Genomic DNA, 23,886 nt, shown 5'->3' with positions numbered 1-23,886 from the left:
TTCTTGGCCTTATACATGGGAGTCTATGGACTGCCTTATACATGGGAGTCTATGGACTGCCTTATACATGGGAGTCTATGGTCTGCCTTATACATGGGAGTCTATGGAGACTGCCTTATACATAGGAGTCTATGGAGATGAAAACTAAAAAGTCCTCTAACACGGCCAAATTTGATCGCATTGTGAAACAAATCGACGTGCATCTGTATGGGGTAGGGTACTATCCTTGTGCAAAGTTTGAAAGAAATTGACCTGGGCATGTCTGAGATATCTGCGTGAACGGACGGACGCACGGACGCACGCACACACGGACGGACATGACCAAACCTATAAGTCCCCCCGGACGGTGTCCGTGGGGACTAATAAATACTTTCACCATTGTGTAACTTACTTTTTCTTGAGTTTAATTGAGTCAAAGGTTTGATAAATTTAATTCATTAAGATTATGAATCACTTTTGCATAAAAGATGTGCTTGCTTCATAGAAGTGGCAGTTGCCAAATGATAAACTGCATCCCACAGTTACTGTCAACTGTTTTAGCTACTTGATATGGGTTCAATGAGGAGGACATTCACTAATGTACAGATCTCAAATCTTTGTGGATTACAGGTTCTTTCAAATATGAAATTGGACTGTAAAGACAGCTACCTACCTGCAGGATCAACAACATCCTTATAATTCTGTCCAGATTCAAAATTGGAGAGTGGCGTGTTGCAAGCAGTAGAGTATGGCATCACCTGTAAATGTAAGCAGGTTGAAAATTACAGCTAGGCACTCAAGTTGCATTGTTAATGGTGTAACTGAAATCCCCCACTTCTTTTATGGATTTGAAACAGTCTTGGTAGCTTTATTTACGATGCAGCATTTCTTGATGGACAACAGTGGATAGGCTATCTTCACTGCATTTATAGGAACTAATGTACCTCAATGAGTCTGTGTGGCACTGCTGATAAATTTGAACATCTTGCAAAAACATGGCTCCAAATGTGGGCTTGGTAAATTTACAAAGCAGCTCTTGTAAAATGCATCACAACGTTTATTTTTTGTTGGAAATCATACAGCCTTTACAAAGCCCTTGCACTGTAGGGGTTGGCACATGTGAAGATAGTGATAAGCTTTGTTTTCCATAGTGAATTGCTGTTTACTCGGAAAAAAAATTTATGAAAGCTGGATAATCTATATATGGGTAAGACTGGCATCTGTGCACTGTCCTTACCAGTGGACAACACAATTTGGATTGCTACCATGTTTGCTTCTATGACAAAAAGCAGACAGGACTGCATTTTGAGTCCTGCAAAGAGCTAAAATTAAAAGCAAGTGGAAAGACATGAAAGTTTGTACCATTTACAGCTATCAATTGGTTCTTTTGGCACAGAGGTATAGTAAACAGAAGAAATTTGTGCATGCAAGCTGGTGATCTACATGCATTGAAATTCCGATACATGTGATATAATTCATGCCATTTGACTGAAGGCACCAAATTAACCACCACATGATATACATATCAACAACACCAACCCAAAGGTACTGAAATTAATTCATAACTTATCAAATTTTTGACTCTCAACATCATACAGCAATGCATGCGCCAGTAGCTTAACTTCATATGGTGGTGCATGTGCCACAATCTTCCCTGCTCACCTTGAATCCTCTGTAAACCAGTCCTTTGTCAAAGAGTTGTCTGAAAACCCACCAGATGGTCTCCATGAACCATGGGTACAGGGTCTTGTAATCATTTTCAAAGTCTATCCATCTGCCAAGTCTCGTCACAACAAACTGAAAGCAAATAAGACACCTGGGTTTTACCGAGAATTACTTCAACAGCCAAACTAACCAACAGAGCACACAAAAAAGAGATCATCCTTCATAAGAAAAGACAGACTGCATGGAATAGGTACTCTGTCTGCATTTTGACAGTATTGTGAAAAATGCTGATGCATTTCCAGAAACGAAGAAAATTCAAAATCAAAGAAAATTTGTTGAACAATCAGTCAGAAAACATAAAATAAAGCATCTCCACAACAATGCTACTTCAATAACACAAGTCCATTGTTTCATTTTCATCCTGAGTCCATATTTTCTTTAACTGTCATAGTCTGCTTCACCAACATCGTAAATCAGAATATTTGTGATTCGTGCAAACCTTACCTGCCATTCCTTGGAGTACCTCATGACAATCTTCCTGCATTCTGCATTGTACTTTTCAATTCCCATCTTGGCAACATCATCAGGACCCTTGATTCCAAGGGTCTTGTCAATTTCATACTCCTATGGCACAAAAGAAAGAATAGATGACCATGCAATTGTGCTTAAATTCTTTTTTTGCTGACAATCGTATTCAGGACACTTCACGTCCACCTGAGATATTTTTAGCGAAAATATTTAAGAGAATAAGAATTTATAAATGAATAGAGGACTGGAGTATACAGTAATTGACCTTTGAATTCTAATATGCAACTTGTTACAAAGTTCACCAAGAATCAAAAATTGTACTACATGTATTCACACCAGCAATACTGCTTGATTGCATTCTACGTTGTGAACAAGGTGTAAAAAATATGTTTATAATCACTCTGATGATCGGGTATTTGCAAACTGTCTGGCATGTTGTGTAGGTTCTATGATAAGCGTCTGATGCTGGTGATGACTCTTAAACATGACAAGACAATGCCAGACTTTGGAGTATCTTTTGCATCAGTTTTGTACTTATCACATTGCAAACTGAAAGTAATAAAAATAATGCAAAAATTCCCCTTTCTTTCTCAATTTCCTGCCATTACCGTCAAAAAGAAGTCCAAACAAGGTGTAAAATTCATGCAAAAAATGTTTACATGATCATCTTTTCCTCTCACAAGAAGCTTTGAGGTGTACCAGGCAGTATCATCTGAGTGACCAGCTCAGGTTTAACCTTCCACAGCCAGCTTGCTATACAATTTTATCATTCTCTACAGTCGAGCTAGAAACTTGACAGAAGGAAACAGAGATAAAGGACTTCAGTAGCCGAGATAAATCACCAACCCCCGTAGAGATTATCATGATGTACTGACTTACCACTGGCAAGCCATGACAATCCCAGCCGAATCTTCTTTCTACATGATATCCATTCTGATGAGCATATCTTGTCACTGTATCTTTGATGGTACCGGCCAGAATGTGGCCATAATGGGGGAGACCAGTGGCAAATGGGGGTCCATCATAAAATGTATACCTGCCACAAAATCAAAATTAGAATTTTTTACTTTTCGAAGCATAACTGATCAAGAAGGATGTAGAAATTTGTGGACAAGAAAATAAGCAACAGCATCCTCTGTTGCTACAGCTGGCATGACTATAACAAAGAGAAATGTTTGTTTTAGTTCCACATTAATCATGCAATGCTGTTGACTCTCTGTCACCACTAATCAATGTTTCTGTAGACAAGGACTTTATTCTGACATCAATACATTATTGCGGTACTTGAGTGTAGTGCCGCCCTTTGTACATTGCACACCACAGAATGATCAGCTTTCGGTATTGATAGAGACCAATAGCAAATTCCATGTATTACAGTATATTTCAAAATAGCTTAACGTGCTTGGGTGATACGAAAAATGCTTCTGTTGATAAACTGTGCCACTGTCAACATCAGTGTTGCCATCCTATATTACTGCTTGAATGTTTTTATATTGCCTTTATCGCATTTCCTGTCGATGAAACTGCACAGAACACTAACGATATATTTTTCGGTACAGTGTGTACGGGTCAGTACAACAATTGGTGTTTCCTACACTGAACATGCTCTGTACGTGAGAACAGTGGATTGGGTTCAATTGTCATAAACTCAATCAAAGGAGAAAGTTTGTCATGAATGTAGTTGACATTATTTTCTATCGAAAGAAATGTTTATCTAATCACCCAAGCACATTGTAATTCCAAGCTATTTTGAAATTCACTGTAAGACAGACTTTTCCACATATAAATAATGGAGACGTTTATGCTTTATAGGATGTACTATGCCATCCCAGTTTTATTTTCTGACCTGGGTCTCCCCTTGGATTGTTTCAAGCTTGTCTTGAAGGCATCCAACTTGTTCCATAACTCAATGACATTCTCTTCTTCCTTTGGGAAGTTGATGTGTTCCGGCACTGGCTGAACCATAATGATAGTGGCTCAGTCTGCAAAAAAATGAAGTACATATTACATCAGGAGTGAACTTTCCACACACAAAATATCGTTAAAGAAATTGTCTGTGTAACCTACATGAAACTTTCTTTGATCACAAAGGAATCAGAAACGATGCTATGAGAGCTGGTAGAGCCAAGATGATGCAATATCTCTTTAATAAATCAAAGACAAGTGTTGGTACAATTCGTGTGAAAAGGTTAATGATCAGCATTTATAACCAGTAGTACATCTCTGGTAGTAAATGTTTGAGTGTGGGAAAGCATGTGATTTAACCCTTTTCCTGCCGAGCGCCCTTGTCCGTTATTCTCCCAAGTCAGTAGAAAACCGCCCCATAATATGTGCCTGCAAAAGATTAGCTCTCCTGCATGTTATCCTGCCAGGCATTGTGGCAGAAATCGCCCATTTTCAGGGTAGTTTTAGCCGTACTTATACGTGTTAGACTTCAATAATTTCTACATGCCCGTAGACAGGGGAAGGAGCTCAAGGGTTGCTGCAGAAAAAAATTGAGGTCACCGGCTTTGTTTGCCCCTGGGAGTGCGTCATTTTATTGCCGTTTCATGTTTATTTTTTCGGAAATAAACTCCTTCAGTATTACGTACGTCCGCTAGGCACAAACATCACCTCACTCGTCTGTTAGTCAGAGACCCTGAGGGTCGTGCTAGGGGTGCAGCAGCACCGTCAAACCTGTCCTGTTTCCCCAGGGTAGGGTCAATTGAATACGTACCTCCAACGACTTGGCAGTGTAGCACAAAAACTACGTTTTTGCCGTTGTATTAACGACATGGCTGAGCCATTGAAGCACAGCTTTACGTACTTTTGCCAGCTCAGTTGGGAGTTGGCTTACGAGTGTTACCGTTCATTACTGACTTAATCGAGTGGTCCTCAGTCAGGTACGGGTTTGTACCGACATGGCTTGGGCTTCAGCTAACCAGTGATAACCAGTCACTACCCCCAAGTCTTCAGTTCACTTTTGCGATGCACGGGTGCAACGCAATATGCTTCCATTGTTCTAGCCATCGACGTGTCCACATGCTGGCAGCCATATTGTACTGCTAGCTGGTTTGCATAACAAAAGCAGTCCCTGCTAAATGCAGACGGTATCCCCGTACATGTAGCATATTGACCTCATGTGCCCTTTTGAATTCTCTGTACGCAAACAGCGTACGTAGTTACCAATGCATCGGCAAGAGGATACGTTTGCCTGCAAACCAGAGCCAGTACTTCGGACGGTGGAATAAATAAAAAATCCAAAGCTACGTCCATTGAATGGCACGGCCAAGGCAGTGAAGGACGTTGCCTGGCTTGAACTTGCAGAGCTGAAGCCCAGCTTAGTACGTCGGACACCAGTTTGTAATGGTATTTCCGAGTCGTTCATATCCGTTCCATGGGAGGAACAAGTCGAGCCGTCCCGTCAAAAATACGTTCTCATTTTCAGTCACGCACAACTGAATAAGTGACTTTCGTCTCGCACCATCGGCATATCTGCCAAGTCGTTTGCAAGAGGTAGCCTTCTAGATTAGCATTGCCGAGTTGGTCAAGTTCGGCAGCAATCTGTATAGTGCCAGGCAGCCAAGTACGTCCAACTCCGCCAGAAAACGTCACCATGCTATCCTGCCAAGTCCGCTAAAAAGCGGTAAAAAAAAACCAGCCCCCCTCGGTGTGGGGGACTGGCGGACAGGTTTCTGCACCTTTCCCTGTCCTTGGACTCCCTGTGAACCCATTTCGAGAGCAAACGCCGTTCCTCGCCCAAAACCTGTCCTCGAACGACCCCTAGCGTGAGCAAGGGTTTGCTACACGTAGTTCCGTCGACTAGGCAGGAAAGGGGTACCAAAAAGGAGCCCGATTTCCACCGCCTTAGGAGGATAACGGCCGTGGCTGCTCAGCTTCTAGCTACACCGAATTTCAAGCGGATTTTCACCGACTTGGCAGGAAAAGGGTTAATGTACTCATTTAACACACAAAGTCATACCATGACAGGTAAAACTAGTGGGTGATGGTTACACAGGCTTATACATCGATCAAACATACATGCGGATCCATATCTGTCCAATGTTAACCCTTTTCCTGCCAAGTTCAAATTTCAATGCACCGTCAAGTCAAGTTTGTTTAAACTGAAGCACACTATTTCCCATATGGTGCATTTTAACAAAAAAATGAACATTTGAAGGCCCCTGAAATCACAGATACTGTAAACATGCAGATTTTTATGGACTAAAGGTGTTGGAACAGACCAAGCCAAATGGGTGGAAATATGTGTGGTTTTGGGTCAGAACCACTTTTCACTAAGTTGGCTGATTGGGAAGTGATACTGTCTGGCAGGTAAAGGGTTACATGACCTGCAATGAGCTCTTGAGAGTACCACATCAGTATGGTAAACTAGACCAAAAGAGAGACATTCTTGATTGAGAGAAATCTTTTGATCAGGAGATAATAAACATGATGCCGAAAACAGGAGGCAAAACTCCCAAAATGGAGACAATCACTTTTAACAGAATAGTTCTTCACTGACACACTTTAATACATTTGCACATGATTTAGGAAAATGTAGCAGCATGTTCATTATCAACTTTGTGGGTATAAGTTTACCACTGTTCTGAAAAAGTAATTCACCTCTGCCTTGAGGGATATTTCAAATTTTTTTTTCAATATTGATGATATATCTTCTATGGGAAAAAGATACATCATAAGATGTGATGTCCTTTTGCTTGACAAGAGTATTTTGGCCATGAAAACAACTCCATTCTTACTTTTATGCATCAAATTAATATCACGGAATTCAAATATCAAGGGGGCGGATGTCGTTCTGTCTACAGCTGTGCGTTTGGGAGCCGTACAAAGTTTCATATAAACGGAAGAGCACAACCAAAGTTTTTATTGGGCAAACTCTTGCAGTGATTGGAAAGCTACAACAATGTTCAACTTAGCTGCAGTACTTAGTTTGAGAATTTACCTGGTTATTTTGGTTGGACAGCATGCAAAACCAGACAAAACCTCCAGCTACAATATTGCAGCTATGGTGAATTATAAACATGAATCAAATGCTGAATTTGCTTCACATTTGCTCTACAATCATCACAACTTTCTGGAAGGAGACAAGTACTACAATGCTAACTGCACGACTTCCTAGCCTATTGGGCAACAATCGTGCGACCTACGATGTGACCTGACAATACGTGTATACACTAACATTATATCGCATATCGCATGCATTGCATTGAGAGCATATGCTTCATGGCATGGCATTGACAGCTTGAACTTGAAACGTTTTTGTGTCATCATGTCGGTATGCATATTTTCAAGTATTCGAGCGGAAAGCTTTCTTACCGATAGGCATTTCATATAAAATTTCAGACAGAAGGGGTCTAGAACCGTGTACGATGTCTCAAACAGGGTTGGGTTGCTGGTTAGAAACGGCTTATAACAGTTAAACATGCATATTCCATATAAATGATATTGTGGCTTACCGGCATTAAAGCATACACTGTCTGAGTGTCAGACCTTGCTGTCTTCTCCCTGTTCTCCAAGCAAACGTTACGAGGGGTTTACGCGCGTTTGTTGCAATGTAGATACTGAACGTCGTTATGCGTGATTTGTAATACGGTTAAATGTGTCTGATGAAACTCACCTGAACCCACTTCCTGATCCGGCGAACTCCACACGTGTATTTGTATGCGCATACGTTTGCGCAGGGTAGCAGGATTGGAAATCTCGCGTAGCTTAAACGAGATCGGAAGACCTCGCCACAGTCACTTGTGATCTATTCCGCTCTCGGACTATGCGCCCCATAGACGTGTACATATGCCTGAGAAGTAGATGTACACACGTCTATAGGACATAGACGCCGAGCGGAAATGACCGATCACAGGTGACTGTGATCGGTTTTTTCTCAAAATCCAAATAGGTTCTCGTTACACTTATTATGTTAAAAGTTTCTCTGAATTTCCGAATTAACATGCGTAATTTTACGACTAAACGAAAACTCGGTAAATTTAATTATATAAAATTGTAATAAAAATCGCCTATTTTATGGCATTTCCCCAGGCTAGCGGCTATACTCTCGGGAAGGAGGCTTTGCCCTGTTAATACTTTTAGGCAAAAAGAAAAAAAAATGAAATAATAATAATAATAATAATAACAAATTGTGCTGTTCCGATAACATGGTTTTTCAAAAATAGAGTAGGTAGGTCGGCAGAAATATTTTTTCCAAAATTATTTTATTTTTAAATATGCATTTTCAGGGTTTCAGGGCGTCAAACACTGGCCACACCATTTCCAGAAAAATGCATCATGATATGAGAAAAAAACCCATAAAAGTCATCCTCGTTCAAGCAAAAATAAATGCCAAGTAATGAACTCGTGATTTTACAGAGTTTTTTCTTTCTTTTTTTTACTTCCGTCTTAACGTAGCTCTAAAAAGTTTAGGGACTGCAGGTTAAAACTAGGGTAGGTCGAGTTATCGGAACAGAACAGTTTTTTTTGTTCGGCCTTACTAAGAACAGAACAGAACAGGACAGAGTGATGTACGCAACGGCAGTGGAGCAATATGATGAAATAAGGCTGTTATGTCTGACCTACTCACAGGTGCCTGGAGTTGCCTGTGTACATGCCCCTTCTCTCTATGTATGTACACAGGCAACACCAGGCACCCGTGGACCTACTTACATGTACATGACTTTTGTTACTTTATGCATTCAATAAATCTCAAACTATCAATTGATATGTATATTAAAGAAATGTAGAAACTGAGTATGACAAGCACTCATATGTTGGCGCCTGAGTTATTCCTGGACTTTTCTAATCTCAAAAACCGTTCCTAGGTTGGTTCAACTCGGCCCTTTCACTATTGTAAAAGGATAAACGAGTGTCAGTGCGTCTTTTATATTGATAGTTGAGGGCGCAATTTGCAACCTAAGGAAGCCGTCCTTATTTACGACCGGGTGTCGGATGAATCGGAAGGGGGTCAAATCAAAAAATTGAAAGCTACAAGGGGGTGGTTGCTCAAAGAGTGGAGAGAAAGAAGGGGTAACTCAGTTTTTGGTGCGAAATAAATTGAAACACCTCTCTGATTGCACTATTGCACACATCAATTTCTCAAAATTTTCGATGTCAAAGGGGACATCGCTCTTGGGCTCTTCCCCTTGGGGTGTTCTATAAGTTTTACTTGTAAAACAACAAATTGAAGACACCTCTCAGATTGCACCAGACTAAACATCAATCACATCAATTTCTTACAGTTTTCAGAGGATCTAGGACAAAACTGAACTGTTGTGAATTCATCCTTTTTAGGCTTATTATCACAGAAACATATATTTTAATTGACTTCAGTTCAATAATCATTTTGATATTTAATTATACCATATTCAGGCTTTTCATTAGAAGTTGGCAGCTGGAGAAATTGCACGACAGGCGAGGTTGCAAACAAATAATAAATGGATTGAAAAAATACTGACTCTGACTGATTGTCCTCTTATATAGTTTACAGAAATGTAAGATATTGCAAGAGACACAAGAAGGTCGCAGATTTTTCATTCCTGCATATTCTTTGGTCTTCAATCTCTGGCAAATTGACTGTTTTCTACAAAATGTATCGTCATTGTTTGGTTGTTGAATATTGCCACAAAATATATAATACTTTGCATCCGCAGTAACAGCTGGACGACAGTTTTTCAAGCCAATTTGCAATGGTTCACTGATGATAATCATATTTGCATACACAGTGAAAACGGTAAATTTTGACCATACATAAGAAAATTTTAACTCCCTCTCTCTCTCTCTCTCTCTCTCTCTCTCTCTCTCTCTCTCTCTCTCACAGACAGATAGACAGACACATACAATTAAAACGATGATTATTGCTTTTTGATTTAATGTAATGGGATCCAGAAAGATTTGGTTCTAGAGAAGTACTTTATATGTTTTTTTGAAAGAGATAAATTTATTTCAACAAAGTCGCAAATAGAACAAATCTACATAACTGTTAACGCGTGAAAATTAAAATGCAACTTGTCTGTAAAAAAATCAGTCATTTAACTACAAAGATCATCATATAAATGCATTCAGGATGCATTCATTTATATGATAATCTTTGTAGTTCAATGACTGATTTTTAATGTATGACAGCGCCCTCTTCAGGCAAACACTTTAAACAAAGAAGGCCCTTCGTCTATGGTTGTCGCTGGGACAGCTTTCAGACAGATGTAAAGGATCGGTTTTTTATTGTTTGCCCCATTACATAAAATCAGGATAAAGAGTTTTTGTGTAAAAATGGTCCGGATTTAATGAAACAGACTTGTCAAGCGAAAAGTATTTTGTTCTGGAACTGTAGTTAGACAGACATGCAACTGAATACACGACAATACCAATCTTATCTGACAGTTCGCAGAGATGCTATCATGCACAACAGCTCTTCTATACTGTCTCCTTTAGGCGCGCCAAGGATACAAGGAGCATATATGTCGCGACTTTGACTCCGTCTCTTGTAGACATTTGACGAAGGAAACTTATATAAAAATAAATGTAGATGTTTGAATCCTACTTTTTACCTCTCACTTTCTAGAAAGTGTTAGCTTAGAGTTTTAAACCAGCATTTGGCCTAAAAAATTATTTTAGAAACCAGGATGGAAAGAAAAAAATATACATAGTTGTCGATTCGTAGTTTTAACTGCCACGGGTACAGCTGTACCAAATTAAGAATGCCACATCCCGAACTCTGGCAGCTGCCCGGTATAGATCCACGAGCTTCATCCCTTTGTTGATTTTTGCCGCTGAAACGCTGAAGAGTTTTCACGTTTGTCTAAAATAAATATAGGTACTATTATGCTGATGTGATCAAGAATAACCCGTCTCGAAGCATATGCTCCTCAACGTTCTTCCAGTCTTTACTGGCCGAAAAACAAACAGCTCAGTTTATTCAGACAGATTAACACCAACATTTGTTTCGTTTGTCATGGCGATAATTACTTTTTTGAAATCAAAGGGAACTCGATACAGAAGCCGAAAGAGTGTTACATAAATTACGCCTTGATGTAATGATCACTTTATAAGCTTTGAGTGCAAAAATAATGGGATTCCGTCTGTTGGTGTGGACAAAAGGACGAAAAAGACCTGTGTGGTATGAAAGAAGCCGACAAACTTAACTTATAGGTCTACGGCAAGTCGTTCATATCACTTCAGACTAACGGGGCGTTGGCACTTCGTTAACGAAACAAGCAAATTAACACCTTCCTTTGTCTTCATACTGCGAGGCAACTATGAAATAAACTTTGCTTAAGTAAAAAGGGTCATAATTGCGCTTTTAATAATTTTGGAATTAAAAATGTGCTAGTCGAAACTGGTTAATTTGTAAGAACGGATAAGAGGGTGAGTCCTGGCAATGGTAAATGATGGTATACTGACATTGTCGGTCGACAAGATACACAATATTGTCTTTGGGTAAGAAAGCACTTTTTCTTGAGGTGTACACTAACAAAGATATTCGCAAAATAAGGTGTTCCCAAGCGATTTCCCCAGCAGGCAGGTAATTTTTTATCCTACCAGTGGGCGGGGTCACATTGGACAACCTTGGAGCCTAGACCCAAGGGTGGGCAGTGTATGGGATACTGTTATCGGTTGGCAAGGTTCGGGACGTCTTTTAGGGAGTTGAAGTGTGTTTTGTCCAGTACTATGTATTTTTTCTCGCTTTACTCGGAATCTAAAGCAACCATCTATGCAGTATTACTGAAAAATGTGTAAAACAACGGGGTAGGTAATAGTAATATGATCAAAAAATGGACGAAACTATTCCATCTGAAGTGAAATTCACCAAGGTGGCGTTCGATTGTTTGTAGTTATAATTACTTGTAAAATATCTTCCACCTTGAAATAAAGAATGCAGCTTCATTAAATCCTGAGATGCTTGGCTGTTTACTGTAATTCACCCAAGCAATGTCTCAATATATACGCTTCCGTACATTAAATTGATGGAATGACCGGACCCCTGGAAGTAAATGAATTTGCACGATGCAGTACACTATGTAGGGAATCTGTCCTTGGTTTGAGCACGCAACGCATGGAAAGTATGGCAGATCCATTAGACTTCCATGTGTCAAGAATTTCGAAGGGGAATTCAGTAAGGATCAATAAAATACAGAGATCCGATTGTTTTGTTTTGTTTTGTTTTGGGTTTTTTGCTTACAGTTTTTTTTATGTCATAACAAATTTTTGTTTATTTAAATTGTTTGTTTTATTTACATTCAAATCATGCACGTATGGCTGTATAATTGTAGAGAAGGAATTAATTCACCGTGTCATAATCAATAACGTTTCGGGAACTCTGCAAATCAGATTTGTTTTGGGAGCGTCGATAGGACGCTTTCATTGATGAACAAACTGTGCTTGGTGAGGAAATCAGTACACGATACTTTTCAAAGTTGATGTGTCGAAATCGATGTAATCCCGACGGTTAAAGGAGATGAGTTTTTTTCGATCTAGGTGTTACCCAAATTAATTTGTTAAACAGAAGGCGTCGACATCGCTGCATCAAAAGAACGCCGAGTAAGTCTTTGTTCCCTTGATTAGCCGAACTGTGTTAAAAAATGGAAGTTGGGCACCGCTATTGTCACCGATCGAAGAACGCCTTTGTAGCGTGGTGTAGTTTGAGTGGAAGATTAAAACTGGATTGACATTCCGATTGTCAAACAACATTCCAGAACTGAAGAAACACAGGCGGCAGGCAGAGACGCGACGGATTGATGTGGAATTCCCTACTCGATAATTTAAAGGAATCGATCACGACCAGGGAACGTCCAGGGACAGAGAAAGAATTCGTTCGATATTGGTTGACAAAAGAACTGACCAGGACAGGCTTCGCTAATCAAATCAAGCCACAGATTAGTGCCCGGCCTTGAATATTTAAAAGTCTACTGCGGTATATATTGAAAATTAAGCCCTGTCCAAGGCCAAAAATTGAAATATAGCAGCCCAGTAGAATCCCAGATTGCAATAAACATAACATAGTGCGATGTGTGTTTGTTTTCGTGTATATTTGTCCAAAATTTACTCTCTTCAAGTCAGTGTGGTGTAAGGTCCGAATAAGGCTTCCCTGCAAATAACAACAGTGCATCGATCAGTGACCATGGTGTACTGGTATGTCATCTTGCATCTATTGGCAATTTTCCGGCCAATAAACCTAGGCAAATTATCATCATACATATTAGTTTGTTCATTGCCCCTCGAGTCAGGATTTGTTCCACCGTCACAATTCAAACAGAAAGGGAAACTACTCAACCAGACTCATTAAAGGCAAATCCGATTGACGAAAAATGCGGTAGGTATACGAGTCCCTGGTGTTTTTGTTTCAAGGCAATCTAATGCTGTGTTCAGTTGCATTGTTTTGTGAACATACAGTCGTGTTGAACTATTTGCGTTGCATTGTTTTGGTGTAAGCTTTAGGCTTTTTGCAACGATGCCGAACAAGAGCAATATGCGAGGTTTAGAGCGATGGGAACACTGCCAAAATGAGTAGGAGCTCTAGCGTACATATCACTGCAAGGATTCCACTAACCAAACATTGAATGAAACAAAAGCAAAACGACTCAGATATTATTTTTTAAAATTATTTCCGACAAAGCAAGTTCGTTTCAAGGACACATTTATGAAATATTTCAAAAGTGTCGTATATGAGCTGTGATTTTCGTCTGTCACTTGTGATCACTTCCAGAAATGGTTTGGTTGACATGCTGCCAAAACCAGACCATGGCGCAAAGTAAACGTTCTCTAGGATTTTCCACGACAAGGAAATTTGACACAGCCGCTTGTCTCCCTGTTCTGCGTGCCTGTGGACCTGAAACTACGCCTGGCCATAGACAGTAGAGGGGGTCCCATCTACTGACTAGTGCCCCTCTATATGGCCTGGCTAACCTTTCATGCGACAGGATTCTCAGACGTGCCTTTAGATATCAGGACCATAAGACGAAAATGAATGTTCATCAATCAAAAAAGCCCTCAAGAATAATTAGAGTCAATTTAAAAATCCTTGGTTAATGCATAGCATGATTTTATCCGTATTTTAAAGAATTCAAAAACACAACAACAACAACAACAACAACAACAACAACAACAGAACACTGCAATTTGCAACAGTAAAAAATAGTTCAGAACAAATGTCAACTTGTGAACCTTAAACTGATTATTTTTCAGACGTTGCTACTTGGAAATAAAATATTATGAGACCATATCTGTCGTGTGTCCACATGCTTTGTCGTTACGGTTTTAGTATTTAAAAGTCCATATGATGTAACACATAGAGTGGATATGTACTGGTGAACGTATATATATATATATATATATATATATATATATATATATATATATATATATATATATATATATATATATATATATATATATATATATATATATATCTAGACGTGGAACTTGTCGTGATTACTCTACAGACTGTTTCATGCGCTTGGCAATCGTCAGGAGTGATGTTGGCGGGCTCGTTGCTACCTATATATAGGGTCAGGTGTATATGCAAACGAGGCGGTTGTTCTAGCGCGTTCAAGTGTTATGAGAAGGAATATATATATATATATATATATATATATATATATATATATATATATATATATATATATATATATTGGTGTATACATCGGGGTGAAAATGTTTTAAAATTCTCAGTTTACAATTGGTCTTGAAACGTATAACCACGGTCCCTACAGAGGGACTGTGGTATAACAATATTTTCACAAGCCAATGGTTGCAGTCCGATTACTGACCAGAGAGAGGCGATTGACCCAGGCATATATTAAGGCGCCCTCTATCTTGTATACTAAATTTGAACGTCACGACACAGATTTATGACGGACCCTGCTCATGCAAAGCGATTTAAATGTGAATCGTCGTTCGAAGCGTCAGATCGGCGTTGTTTCCTTTGTCAAATAGTTATATCAATGCAGTCATGAAACGCATCACAAATCATCTTGGCACGGAACAAAAAATGTGAAAAAAAGAACTCTGACAACATTTTGTTTCCTTTTGTTATCGGAGATAATCACGCATATCCACCTCATGGCCATCACACACACTGCAAGGCGAATGGCATTCATGCAACAGTCCGTTCTGAATTCTGTGAAAAATTAGAAAAAAAACAATGAAGCTCTTTTATTTGAAGATGTATTACATTTGAAAAAGAAAACTGAAATTTTCTGTCTCATATTACTTTATCTGTCAAAGTGTGTGAACATAAAAATTCATCCTCTTTGAATTTATGTTTTCTGTTGCACTTTTCTACATAGTATAAAAATATCCCATACTTTCACGATCATATAGATATCATATTTCGACAGGGAATATCAAAATTGATCTGTGTACGCCGTTGACGTGCTTTCTCAAGGGCGTTCTCTTTGTAATTATTTCGGGTCACGGAAAGAGTCTGTTTTCATCAGTTCGACTGCACAAGCCGAGCGTTACTCTACACCCCAGCCCTCGTCACCAGCTGTGTTGGTTGGTCGGCGGCTTCTTCCAGCATCCAGCGTCCAAAAGGAGGTGTAATAGTGTGACAAGCGCGTTTTCAAGTGATCGTGGGAACGGTGAAGTGCTCTACCCCGTTGTGTGAATCGGTTGATAAGTGTTTCCTTTTAATGATAGCTTTTTTCTTTTCTTTTTTGTCTCCCTTTGTCGGGCTCCACGCTTTGTCGGTGTCAGGACATGATAGGACGAGTCCATTGCATGAATCATGCTCACGGGGATAAAAATCAAAATTAATACACTTATGAGTAGACGGTTGCTAACTCCTGCCACAGGAAAGTATCGGCGTTCTATAGCTCTTTACCGCGTCGAGCGTCCTGCTGATCTAAATGCACAGCGACTACATATAATTGGTCAGCGTATGGAGCTTTCCCATCCAATTATTTGAAAAGTGCAGGCAATGACGACATGTTCTAATCACAAATTACAGGCTGTTTAATAGTAACCGTTCCAAGAGCATCAAGAAGTCCCGAACGTCCATGACAAAATGAGGCAAATACTGAAATAGGAGAAAATTTTCTTTCAAAAGTGGCGCAGATACTTCATTTCCCCCCACGAACAGATACCGTCAATACTATCTTCAAATATATTTAAAGTGGAATCATTACACACATATTTGGCAGGATTTCTCCGCTCGTTAGGGAGAGACACGTGTGTACGGCAGCGAGCATCAAGAATTCAGACTATTGAATAGGGCACATCACAGATGGCGAATTCGGAAGAGTACGGGCCAGTCTTGTACACAGTTAAATGACTTTCAGGGTTCTACCACAGACAAGTTTTCCTCCTTGCCCGTTGTTCCACTGTACACAGCAGTGGCATCTGAATGTTTGTACGCCGTCCGGTGTACGTTTAATGCGGCCCGTCTCCGGAACTCTGTTTTTGTACAAGACATCTAACAATACTCCATTATATCCAACGGTTGCGAATTCCACCTTTGTCTGTCATATTGATCTGCGGTGACAGTTTCTAAAAATAGAACACGATGACATTCGGCGTCGGAATTTCCTGGCGGATGATTCATTCTGATCCAAATGTATAATAAATGTCAGCAGCACAATGTGAAACAATTGCTATATTGCGCGCTCCAGTCGGCCGTCGTGCTCATTTGACGGTTAATTAACGCGGTCTTGTGTGTGGCAACAGCGGATATGCATATATTACTTCAGATGAATGAAGAAGCTACTCTCATCCGCGTACAAAAAAAAATCACTTTTCCAATTTAATCTCCTTCGTGGGTATTTTAAGTATATCATTTGTTCAATGCCCGTAAGAATCGTTATCCAGTGTTTCCGACTCGTCGGTAAGTCCATCAGAAAGTCCATCCTCAAACAAAGTTGGAATACAGTTGGCAGTTTCTATTGTGAGGGGTTTCCACTCAAATGTGTCCTGCGGGCATTACGTTTTTCACACAGGTGATGGCTTTGTTTTATCTGACACGCTCATTCATTTCTCAATTGTCTAGCATTCTGTGGAATGTCTCTGGAGTGAATGCGTGGTCTTACCGAAAGGGATCTGCACGCCCCCTGACTCTTGATCGAATGTCCGGTTGATCGTTTCGCTAAATTTATCATTTATGTAAAATATGAATGAAAGCTAGGTTTATCATGAGTATGATTCTAAAAAAATGATTTTATTTTGTTCTTAGCCCTTGCAAATAACGGGCAGTTGATTTTCGGTCATCAAACGTCAGCACACACTACTTATTTCGTATTCAGGGAAGAGGGGCGTGACGGGTTGTTGGCACAGCTAATACAACTGCGGGTCGTAAAACACATTTATTATAGAAGTAGTAGGGCTAGGAGGAAGATAGCGGCGCACGAAATATGCTCTGACAACTTCTGGCGTTATTCATGCCAGCCAACGTGGAACGAATAAAGCAGCTGGTCCCGCGAAACATCCCAAAGCGTTGAGACCTTCACTCGGAGCACGGCAGAATGGACGAAACGTCGCCCGGAAAGAATCGCCCCGATGACGTTCGGCTTGTGGCGGCCGTGAAACGTGAGCCTAGTAGAATGGACACGCTACTGGCAACACTGCAGAGAGACATCGTAAGTGTATTACTCCTTTGTTAAAAAAAAAACAAACCAAAGATTTTTGGTGACTTGGCACTACATGTCCGACCTTTTTAGACTTGGTAAATTGTAAACAAGCTCGCCATTAAATTTACATCGTTCCTTGAATGGGCCCATCTACCGTGGATTTTAACAGTCTTCGCCACATGTTCAAAGGGGAAATGGTGTCCAACTGCGTCAGCCGTTGAAACGTGATCAAGAATTCAATGCCACGGACACGGACGATGTTTATGACTTAAAGGACAGTTACTCTCATTTCATGACAATATCGTAGTTGACAAATCTATGACCGTTTCACCATTCCATTGCATAAGAGCAGAATGTGGAAACGAAATATGATCTCCCCGTCTCAAATGTTTCAACCGTGGGTGTTGATTGTAAAAACTGCCAGAGCGTAAGTTTCTCTGGACAACCCAAAGACCAACGCATATTGCTAGTTTGTGCATAGCACTGACACTCGGATTTACACTTTACTGTAGATTGTAGTCAAGTGACAAAACAACGGGAAAACAAACCAGCACTTTATTTTTTTTTCTTAAAGCCTATTTAGATGATGGTAGTCCAGCAACTGAGTGAATGGAGAAAACGTCGAAATCAGTAAATTAACCCTATTGTTTTTGAACAGAACAGAAATCACCGCGAAGCTCCTTAGAGAGCGTTGTACCTTGACAAAAATGCCTTTGTCGGACGTGAATCTGCTCTTTCCGACCCCCATTGTTCTCGACAATCTTGTCTTGGTGACGTCCACCACCTTCATGAATGTCCAAGTTCTGCTGTAATCTCATGCCGTTACATTAGCGCGAAGGTCTAGATTGCCAGCTCCAGAGGGGGTTGATATTAATCAGTTTACCGGCGACGAATCATTTTATTATAATGCAACACGGAGCCCAATATTGCAATTTCAATCGACAGGGTGTCCGTTGATAATGCAACTGCCCAATTAGTTCTCAACTAGCAATATTTACAAATGCGGTCTTGCGCAAATATACGATAAGTGATGCAATAGCGGTCAGGCAATGATATTGATTTTCCTGAGAGAGATTACACAGCCAATTATGGCAGAGCGTGGGCATATGATGTAACACAGATATATATGTATCGTGATTGCAACAACAGATTAACTTGCCGAGCTGTTTGTCTCCGGGGGGTTTGTCTGTGCCTCGTTGTGTCTCAACAGTCTATGGTTAACCACCGGTACTTCAGCAATGATAAGATATTCTAGGACATGCAATTATTGACACGTCTTAAGTTGTTTTCGTATATACTGATTTCTAAATTCAAATCCACATCTAATGTGATTTTGTAAAGGACAAAAAAGTTCACAGTTTCTGCTTGTATAGCGCGTCAATGCTTGGGAGTCCCACTGGGAACGCGATACGCGATGTAAGCCGTTGCAATCGTGGAGATTGGCTGTAAAAACAATTGCGAAATGCTTGCACCGCCTACTCGCAAACGGGCATTCACTTTCTAGAGTTAATAGATGTGTATTTACACAGGACGCTATTTTTTGTTTACCCACGACAGAAACGTTATGTCAGCAAGGGGACCTGGTCTCACAGAAGGTATTACATCTCTACCAGACTTCGAGGGCGTGATTCATGAGGCGACATCGATCAGCCCGCGGGATGCTCCGACAAAATTGGACGACGAAGATGTTGCCGGGGACGAGGACAGCGGTGTTGCTATGGCTACTAGCGAATTCCAAGATGTGTGCTCATCGGACAGCCGTGGGAACTCGAAGCAAGCCTCGGATTCGGCTGTTGATGACGGAAAGAGTAGCACCCTCGCCTGGTATGAAATAGAGGAAGATGAAAACGATATTGAAACGGAAGTAGACGACTTTACACCAAAGAAAGCTGCCCGAAACGGGCTGACCGAAGAGTGGATAAAATTTGGGCATTTTCAATTGAAGGGTAAGCACCACGAACTCACCCGTACGGGTGGAAATGAGGCATCAGACAAAGAGGATGACACTGTCTTGTACGACTGGGAAAGTTTCACCGAGGAAGATGACGAAATAACATTAGCGTACGATTGGGAAGCGTTTGAGAACAGCAGTGACCAGGGTTTCCATCAAGACAAGATCTTCAGGTACAGCTTTGAGGACAAAAAAGTGGTACCTAACGTACCCCGTCAGTACGTTCAGCCAGTTGTCAATCAGTCTTACCATGCCAGAGAGCTTAATCGGCATAATGGTGAGCAAAGAACCAATGGATTTTCTGAAGCTGTGCCTTCTGGTACAAACAACTCACAGCACAGCACGGATCAAGATCATACACTGAAAAGGAGAGAATTGTATAGAAAGATATCAAGTGATATACTTGATAAACTTAGTCGCCGGACGATGAATGAACACTTGGAACCGACTGAAACCCACAAGTCCACGGTCCTGTGCGACCAAAAACACCGGCTTTGTACTTGCTCGCACAACGATAGAGTCGCCGATGTACGGGCTACCACCAGCGCGCATTCGCGGAAAGAAGACAAAAACAATAACAGCAAACCAAGAAGCAAACATTGGCAAAGCAGCAGAATAATTACGAATGGATCGCTTGAATGCCGCCCGGGTAACATCAAGCGGAAAAGCCAGGAACGTGAGTACGGGAAAACTGAGACTGTCAGGGCTGCTGGCGGCAAACTTGACACGTCTCGCGGTCATCGCCGATCGGCTTCTGATCACCAGATACTCGAACGCCGACCTCATCAGACAGCTCAGCGTAAGTTACGGAAAGGCGACGATGCCACCATGAAAAGCAACAAAAGGAGAACAACCGATACGTATTTCGCCGAGAGCGATTTTAAACTTCCCGCTGCCCCGATTGATGCATGTTTGCACTCGTGCAGCTTGTCTAACATCGCTGGCGACAGGCGCCCGTTATTTTACGATATCGAAAAAGCTCTGGACAGCGAAACGACAGAATTGCCCAAATGTGAATGTACAGCTATCAGAAAAGAGCGGACAACAGTGAAATTTAGTCATCAATTCGATGACCATCTAACCGGAAACACAATAGGTCAATACGACAGTTCAGACCAAGTTTACGATTTCACTGCTAGCCTGGAGGCAGGTTATTGTGAGGACAACGATGCACAAGAGACTTACTTGGGATCTGGCCGATTCCTCTCTGCCCTTCGATGACAGGCCGTTAAGCAGGGACAGAACTCCACATCTACGGGCATCTTACGCCGGACCCAACAATTTGAACAAACAATTATTCCCACAGACGCCGCCGTGCAATCCATCATCGAACTTTTCACGGTGCGCAAAACCCAGAAAGACCGCTTCGAGCACCGCCTTGTCGGAGCAGACCCTCGACAGTCCCAGCCACCGTGAATCTCTACGTCTCTGTGGCATACGCTACGCTGGGTTCCAGGCAGCCTGGCCGAGTATAAACACGGTTGGAAACAGGCGGTCTTTCAGTGGATTCACTGTTGTTGAAACGCAGAAGGATAAAAACCGTTGGAAGGCGGAACCTCAACAGCTTCAGCCAACGTATTGCTGAAAAGTACACTTTATTACAGTAATTCCAGGAATACGCTCCACCGGTTGCGACACCGGGCGATTATTGACAGTTTCATCGGTATCATGGTACAGACCACTGGATTTTCTTCTGAAAAGTCTTGTGTTGATCAACGAAAGTTCAAACCATTGAGAAGTTCACGCTAAATTTACAACCAGAGTGGAAGTGAAATCCGAAAATACAACGTTCTCGACTGTCTATGGGTACAGGGACAAAGTCTTTGCTTTTGGACATTAGTTTGTCAATGTAGCATTGTACTAGCAGCCAGTCATATTGTTAAATATCATGCTAACCCAAAGTTTGCAAAACATATCCCCCAGTCCTACTGACAGAATTAACGGATAAAGAAAACTCTGATATAACTTCTGACACCCACCAGAAATATATTTTGATTGAGCTCTATAAACGGCTGCTGCAGCATTGTGCAAATCTTGTCAGGCAACATTCTATGGTGTACTTGCCGCCCTTACATGTATAAGTCCCACAGTCTACATATTTTGAATTCAAAGTTGGATATTTTCACGTTTTTCCCCCGTGACGAATGAAAGTACACATATTAGAACTGAACAAATTTCAGTGGTTCCGTCGAGAAATGGCCAACAATTGCAGGGAAGATTCGTGCGCCCCACCCCATCCTTCCCGATGGAATGCCGTCAATAGATAATCTTGTCAAATATTTGACCTTTTACCTCCAATAGAATGGAAAAACTTAGTTAATAAATAAACGTCGATGGAATATTTCCATGTTTTTAATTATACTAGTTTATGAATTATTTTGATATTAAATCTGAACGATGATGTATGCATGTACTGTCGGTAGGGTTGCTGACATACCGGATGTCCGGTGTGCCGTGTAATTCACGGAGTGTGATCACAATTTCATTTTGAACAAAACTTACATGAAACTATATGCTCGCTCCACCGTCCGTCAGTGAGTAGGGCCGCCCAGGTGGATGTATTTAAAGCAGTATGCGCCTCGAAAGTAAGAGACTTAAAATTTCTCTCACATTTTCTTCAGGAAATCTTTCAATCATTCGCTTTCAAAACCAAGAATACAAATCGGGTGTCACAGTGCAAACTTGGGTACTAGAGAAACAAATTACCCAAGATTTACAGATATTTGTTATTCGTTATGGCCGTCACCCCTATGTTAACTTTATAGAGAATATATAAAATTTCGATTTTCAACAAAACTATAAGGAATGAATTGTTACATTTTCTTACGTAAAGGGCTTCAAAATGAGCCTCCACAAGTGGTAGATCAGAAAGAATCGAAAAAGTTTGTGAGTCCAAAATCTGTCCCCGAGGCGCATTCTACCCTAATTGGCTTCTGACAATGCTTTGATGCATGTATAATGGCAATGCGATAATGCCTTTAAGGGACAATAGCTGTAAAGTTTGATATTTCATCACATTTGTTGTATGCAACTTGTACACTTCCTATATACATGTATCTTCCCCAGGGGCATGTTGTATTAGCCATGCTAAACACAATGCATAGTGTACAGTTTGCTATGTTATTATTGAGAATTGAATTCCTTTCATCCGGAGTAGAATTCAGTTGTCAACGACAACCTTGGACATTGCAGTCACACGGGCTTAGTGAACAAGAACAAGAGGTTGTGTTTTAAAAACGATGCAAACATACAAAATGGAAAAAAGCATCATCACATTACAGCTAATGGAACTTTATGAACACCCAACTTCAAACGGCGAATGACCACGGTTGTTGCTAAACTATTTGAAATTACCCGGGAAAATGGATTGATATACGTGCTGCTAAAATGCCAAAAATAGTTTATCCGTGTCTGTTGCCCAATTATAGCAGAACGAGGCATCTGCTTCTCTTGCTACTCTTGTAGTTTGATCATTATCCTGCCAAGTTCATATTACACCATCAGGTCAAGTTAGTTAAAAAAAAGCTGGTGAAGCGCAACAAATCCCGTATGGTGCATTTAATAAAAAATTGAGCATTTGAAGGCCCTGAAAATATTAGACGAGAACTGACCAAGCCAAGTATAGCAGGTGAAAATACATGTTTTTTGCTGACTTTGGGAAGTGATACTGTCTGGCAGGAAAATGTTCTGCCAAAGCATCATTCCTGTAAACAAGGATATTGCGAATAGGAGTAAACTTTGCAAATATTACAAAGGTTTAGTTCAGTGTCGTGCAGTCTGCTGACCGAATATTGTCTAAGTCGTTGTTGAAAACTTTCTCAGTTTCCCCTTGTCGTTGGTTCCTTATGGTAGATGCTCGACGGGTAAACGGTGTGCACTCTTCACAGAACTAGTTAGACTTCAAATTTTTTTTTTCACGATATTTTACTTTCCACACTGTCGAGTCTGCAAGTTTATTAACGTATGGCGGTGTTTTCTACACATGATACATAGTTCCGATATGTAATAAATACGTATCATGTGAAAGTTACTTATCACATCCACAGCCCATGAATCACATATTTATCATGTTTATGGTTTGGTTTTTAGCTTGCGGTATAACTCAGACAAGCCGGAAGCCTGCAGGGTTTACATATTTTGTAGGAAGGCGCGAAAGTCTCGCCTCCCACTGACCTCAAACAATTTTCTGCTGTATCGGCCAGTGGCCCCAGAATTTGACGG

The 23,886-nt window shown here is 40.7% G+C and overlaps 2 protein-coding genes across 3 annotated transcripts in view; one reads left to right on the top strand and one right to left on the bottom strand.

Annotated features, from left to right (window-relative positions):
• LOC139135323 (isoleucine--tRNA ligase, cytoplasmic-like) overlaps positions 1 to 7,767 on the bottom strand; it is a 48,786-nt gene extending 41,019 nt beyond the window's left edge. The window contains 6 exon segments of the mRNA XM_070702667.1: positions 653 to 737; positions 1,642 to 1,776; positions 2,149 to 2,268; positions 3,052 to 3,208; positions 4,019 to 4,154; positions 7,629 to 7,767. Of these exon segments, the coding sequence (XP_070558768.1) occupies positions 653 to 737; positions 1,642 to 1,776; positions 2,149 to 2,268; positions 3,052 to 3,208; positions 4,019 to 4,137 (616 nt within the window). The 5' untranslated portion in view covers positions 4,138 to 4,154; positions 7,629 to 7,767.
• A 7,821-nt stretch (positions 7,768 to 15,588) lies between these two features.
• LOC139135321 (uncharacterized) lies at positions 15,589 to 22,026 on the top strand. Of its 2 annotated transcripts, XM_070702666.1 has the most exons (3): positions 15,589 to 15,764; positions 17,533 to 17,727; positions 19,272 to 22,026. In XM_070702666.1, exon 3 carries the CDS (start codon positions 19,279 to 19,281, stop codon positions 20,884 to 20,886), a length of 1,608 nt encoding a protein of 535 aa, XP_070558767.1. In that variant the 5' UTR covers positions 15,589 to 15,764; positions 17,533 to 17,727; positions 19,272 to 19,278; the 3' UTR covers positions 20,887 to 22,026. The 2 variants fall into 2 exon arrangements, with proteins under 2 accessions (XP_070558767.1, XP_070558766.1); XM_070702665.1 differs by lacking the exon at positions 15,589 to 15,764 and having other exon boundaries at positions 17,442 to 17,727.
• Positions 22,027 to 23,886: the final 1,860 nt, after the last annotated feature.

This window comes from Ptychodera flava, chromosome 6, assembly GCF_041260155.1.
Source record: "Ptychodera flava strain L36383 chromosome 6, AS_Pfla_20210202, whole genome shotgun sequence".
NCBI lineage: Eukaryota > Metazoa > Hemichordata > Enteropneusta > Ptychoderidae > Ptychodera > Ptychodera flava.
Note: the sequence above shows the minus strand (reverse complement) of the source record. Positions and strands in the feature narration are given on the sequence as shown.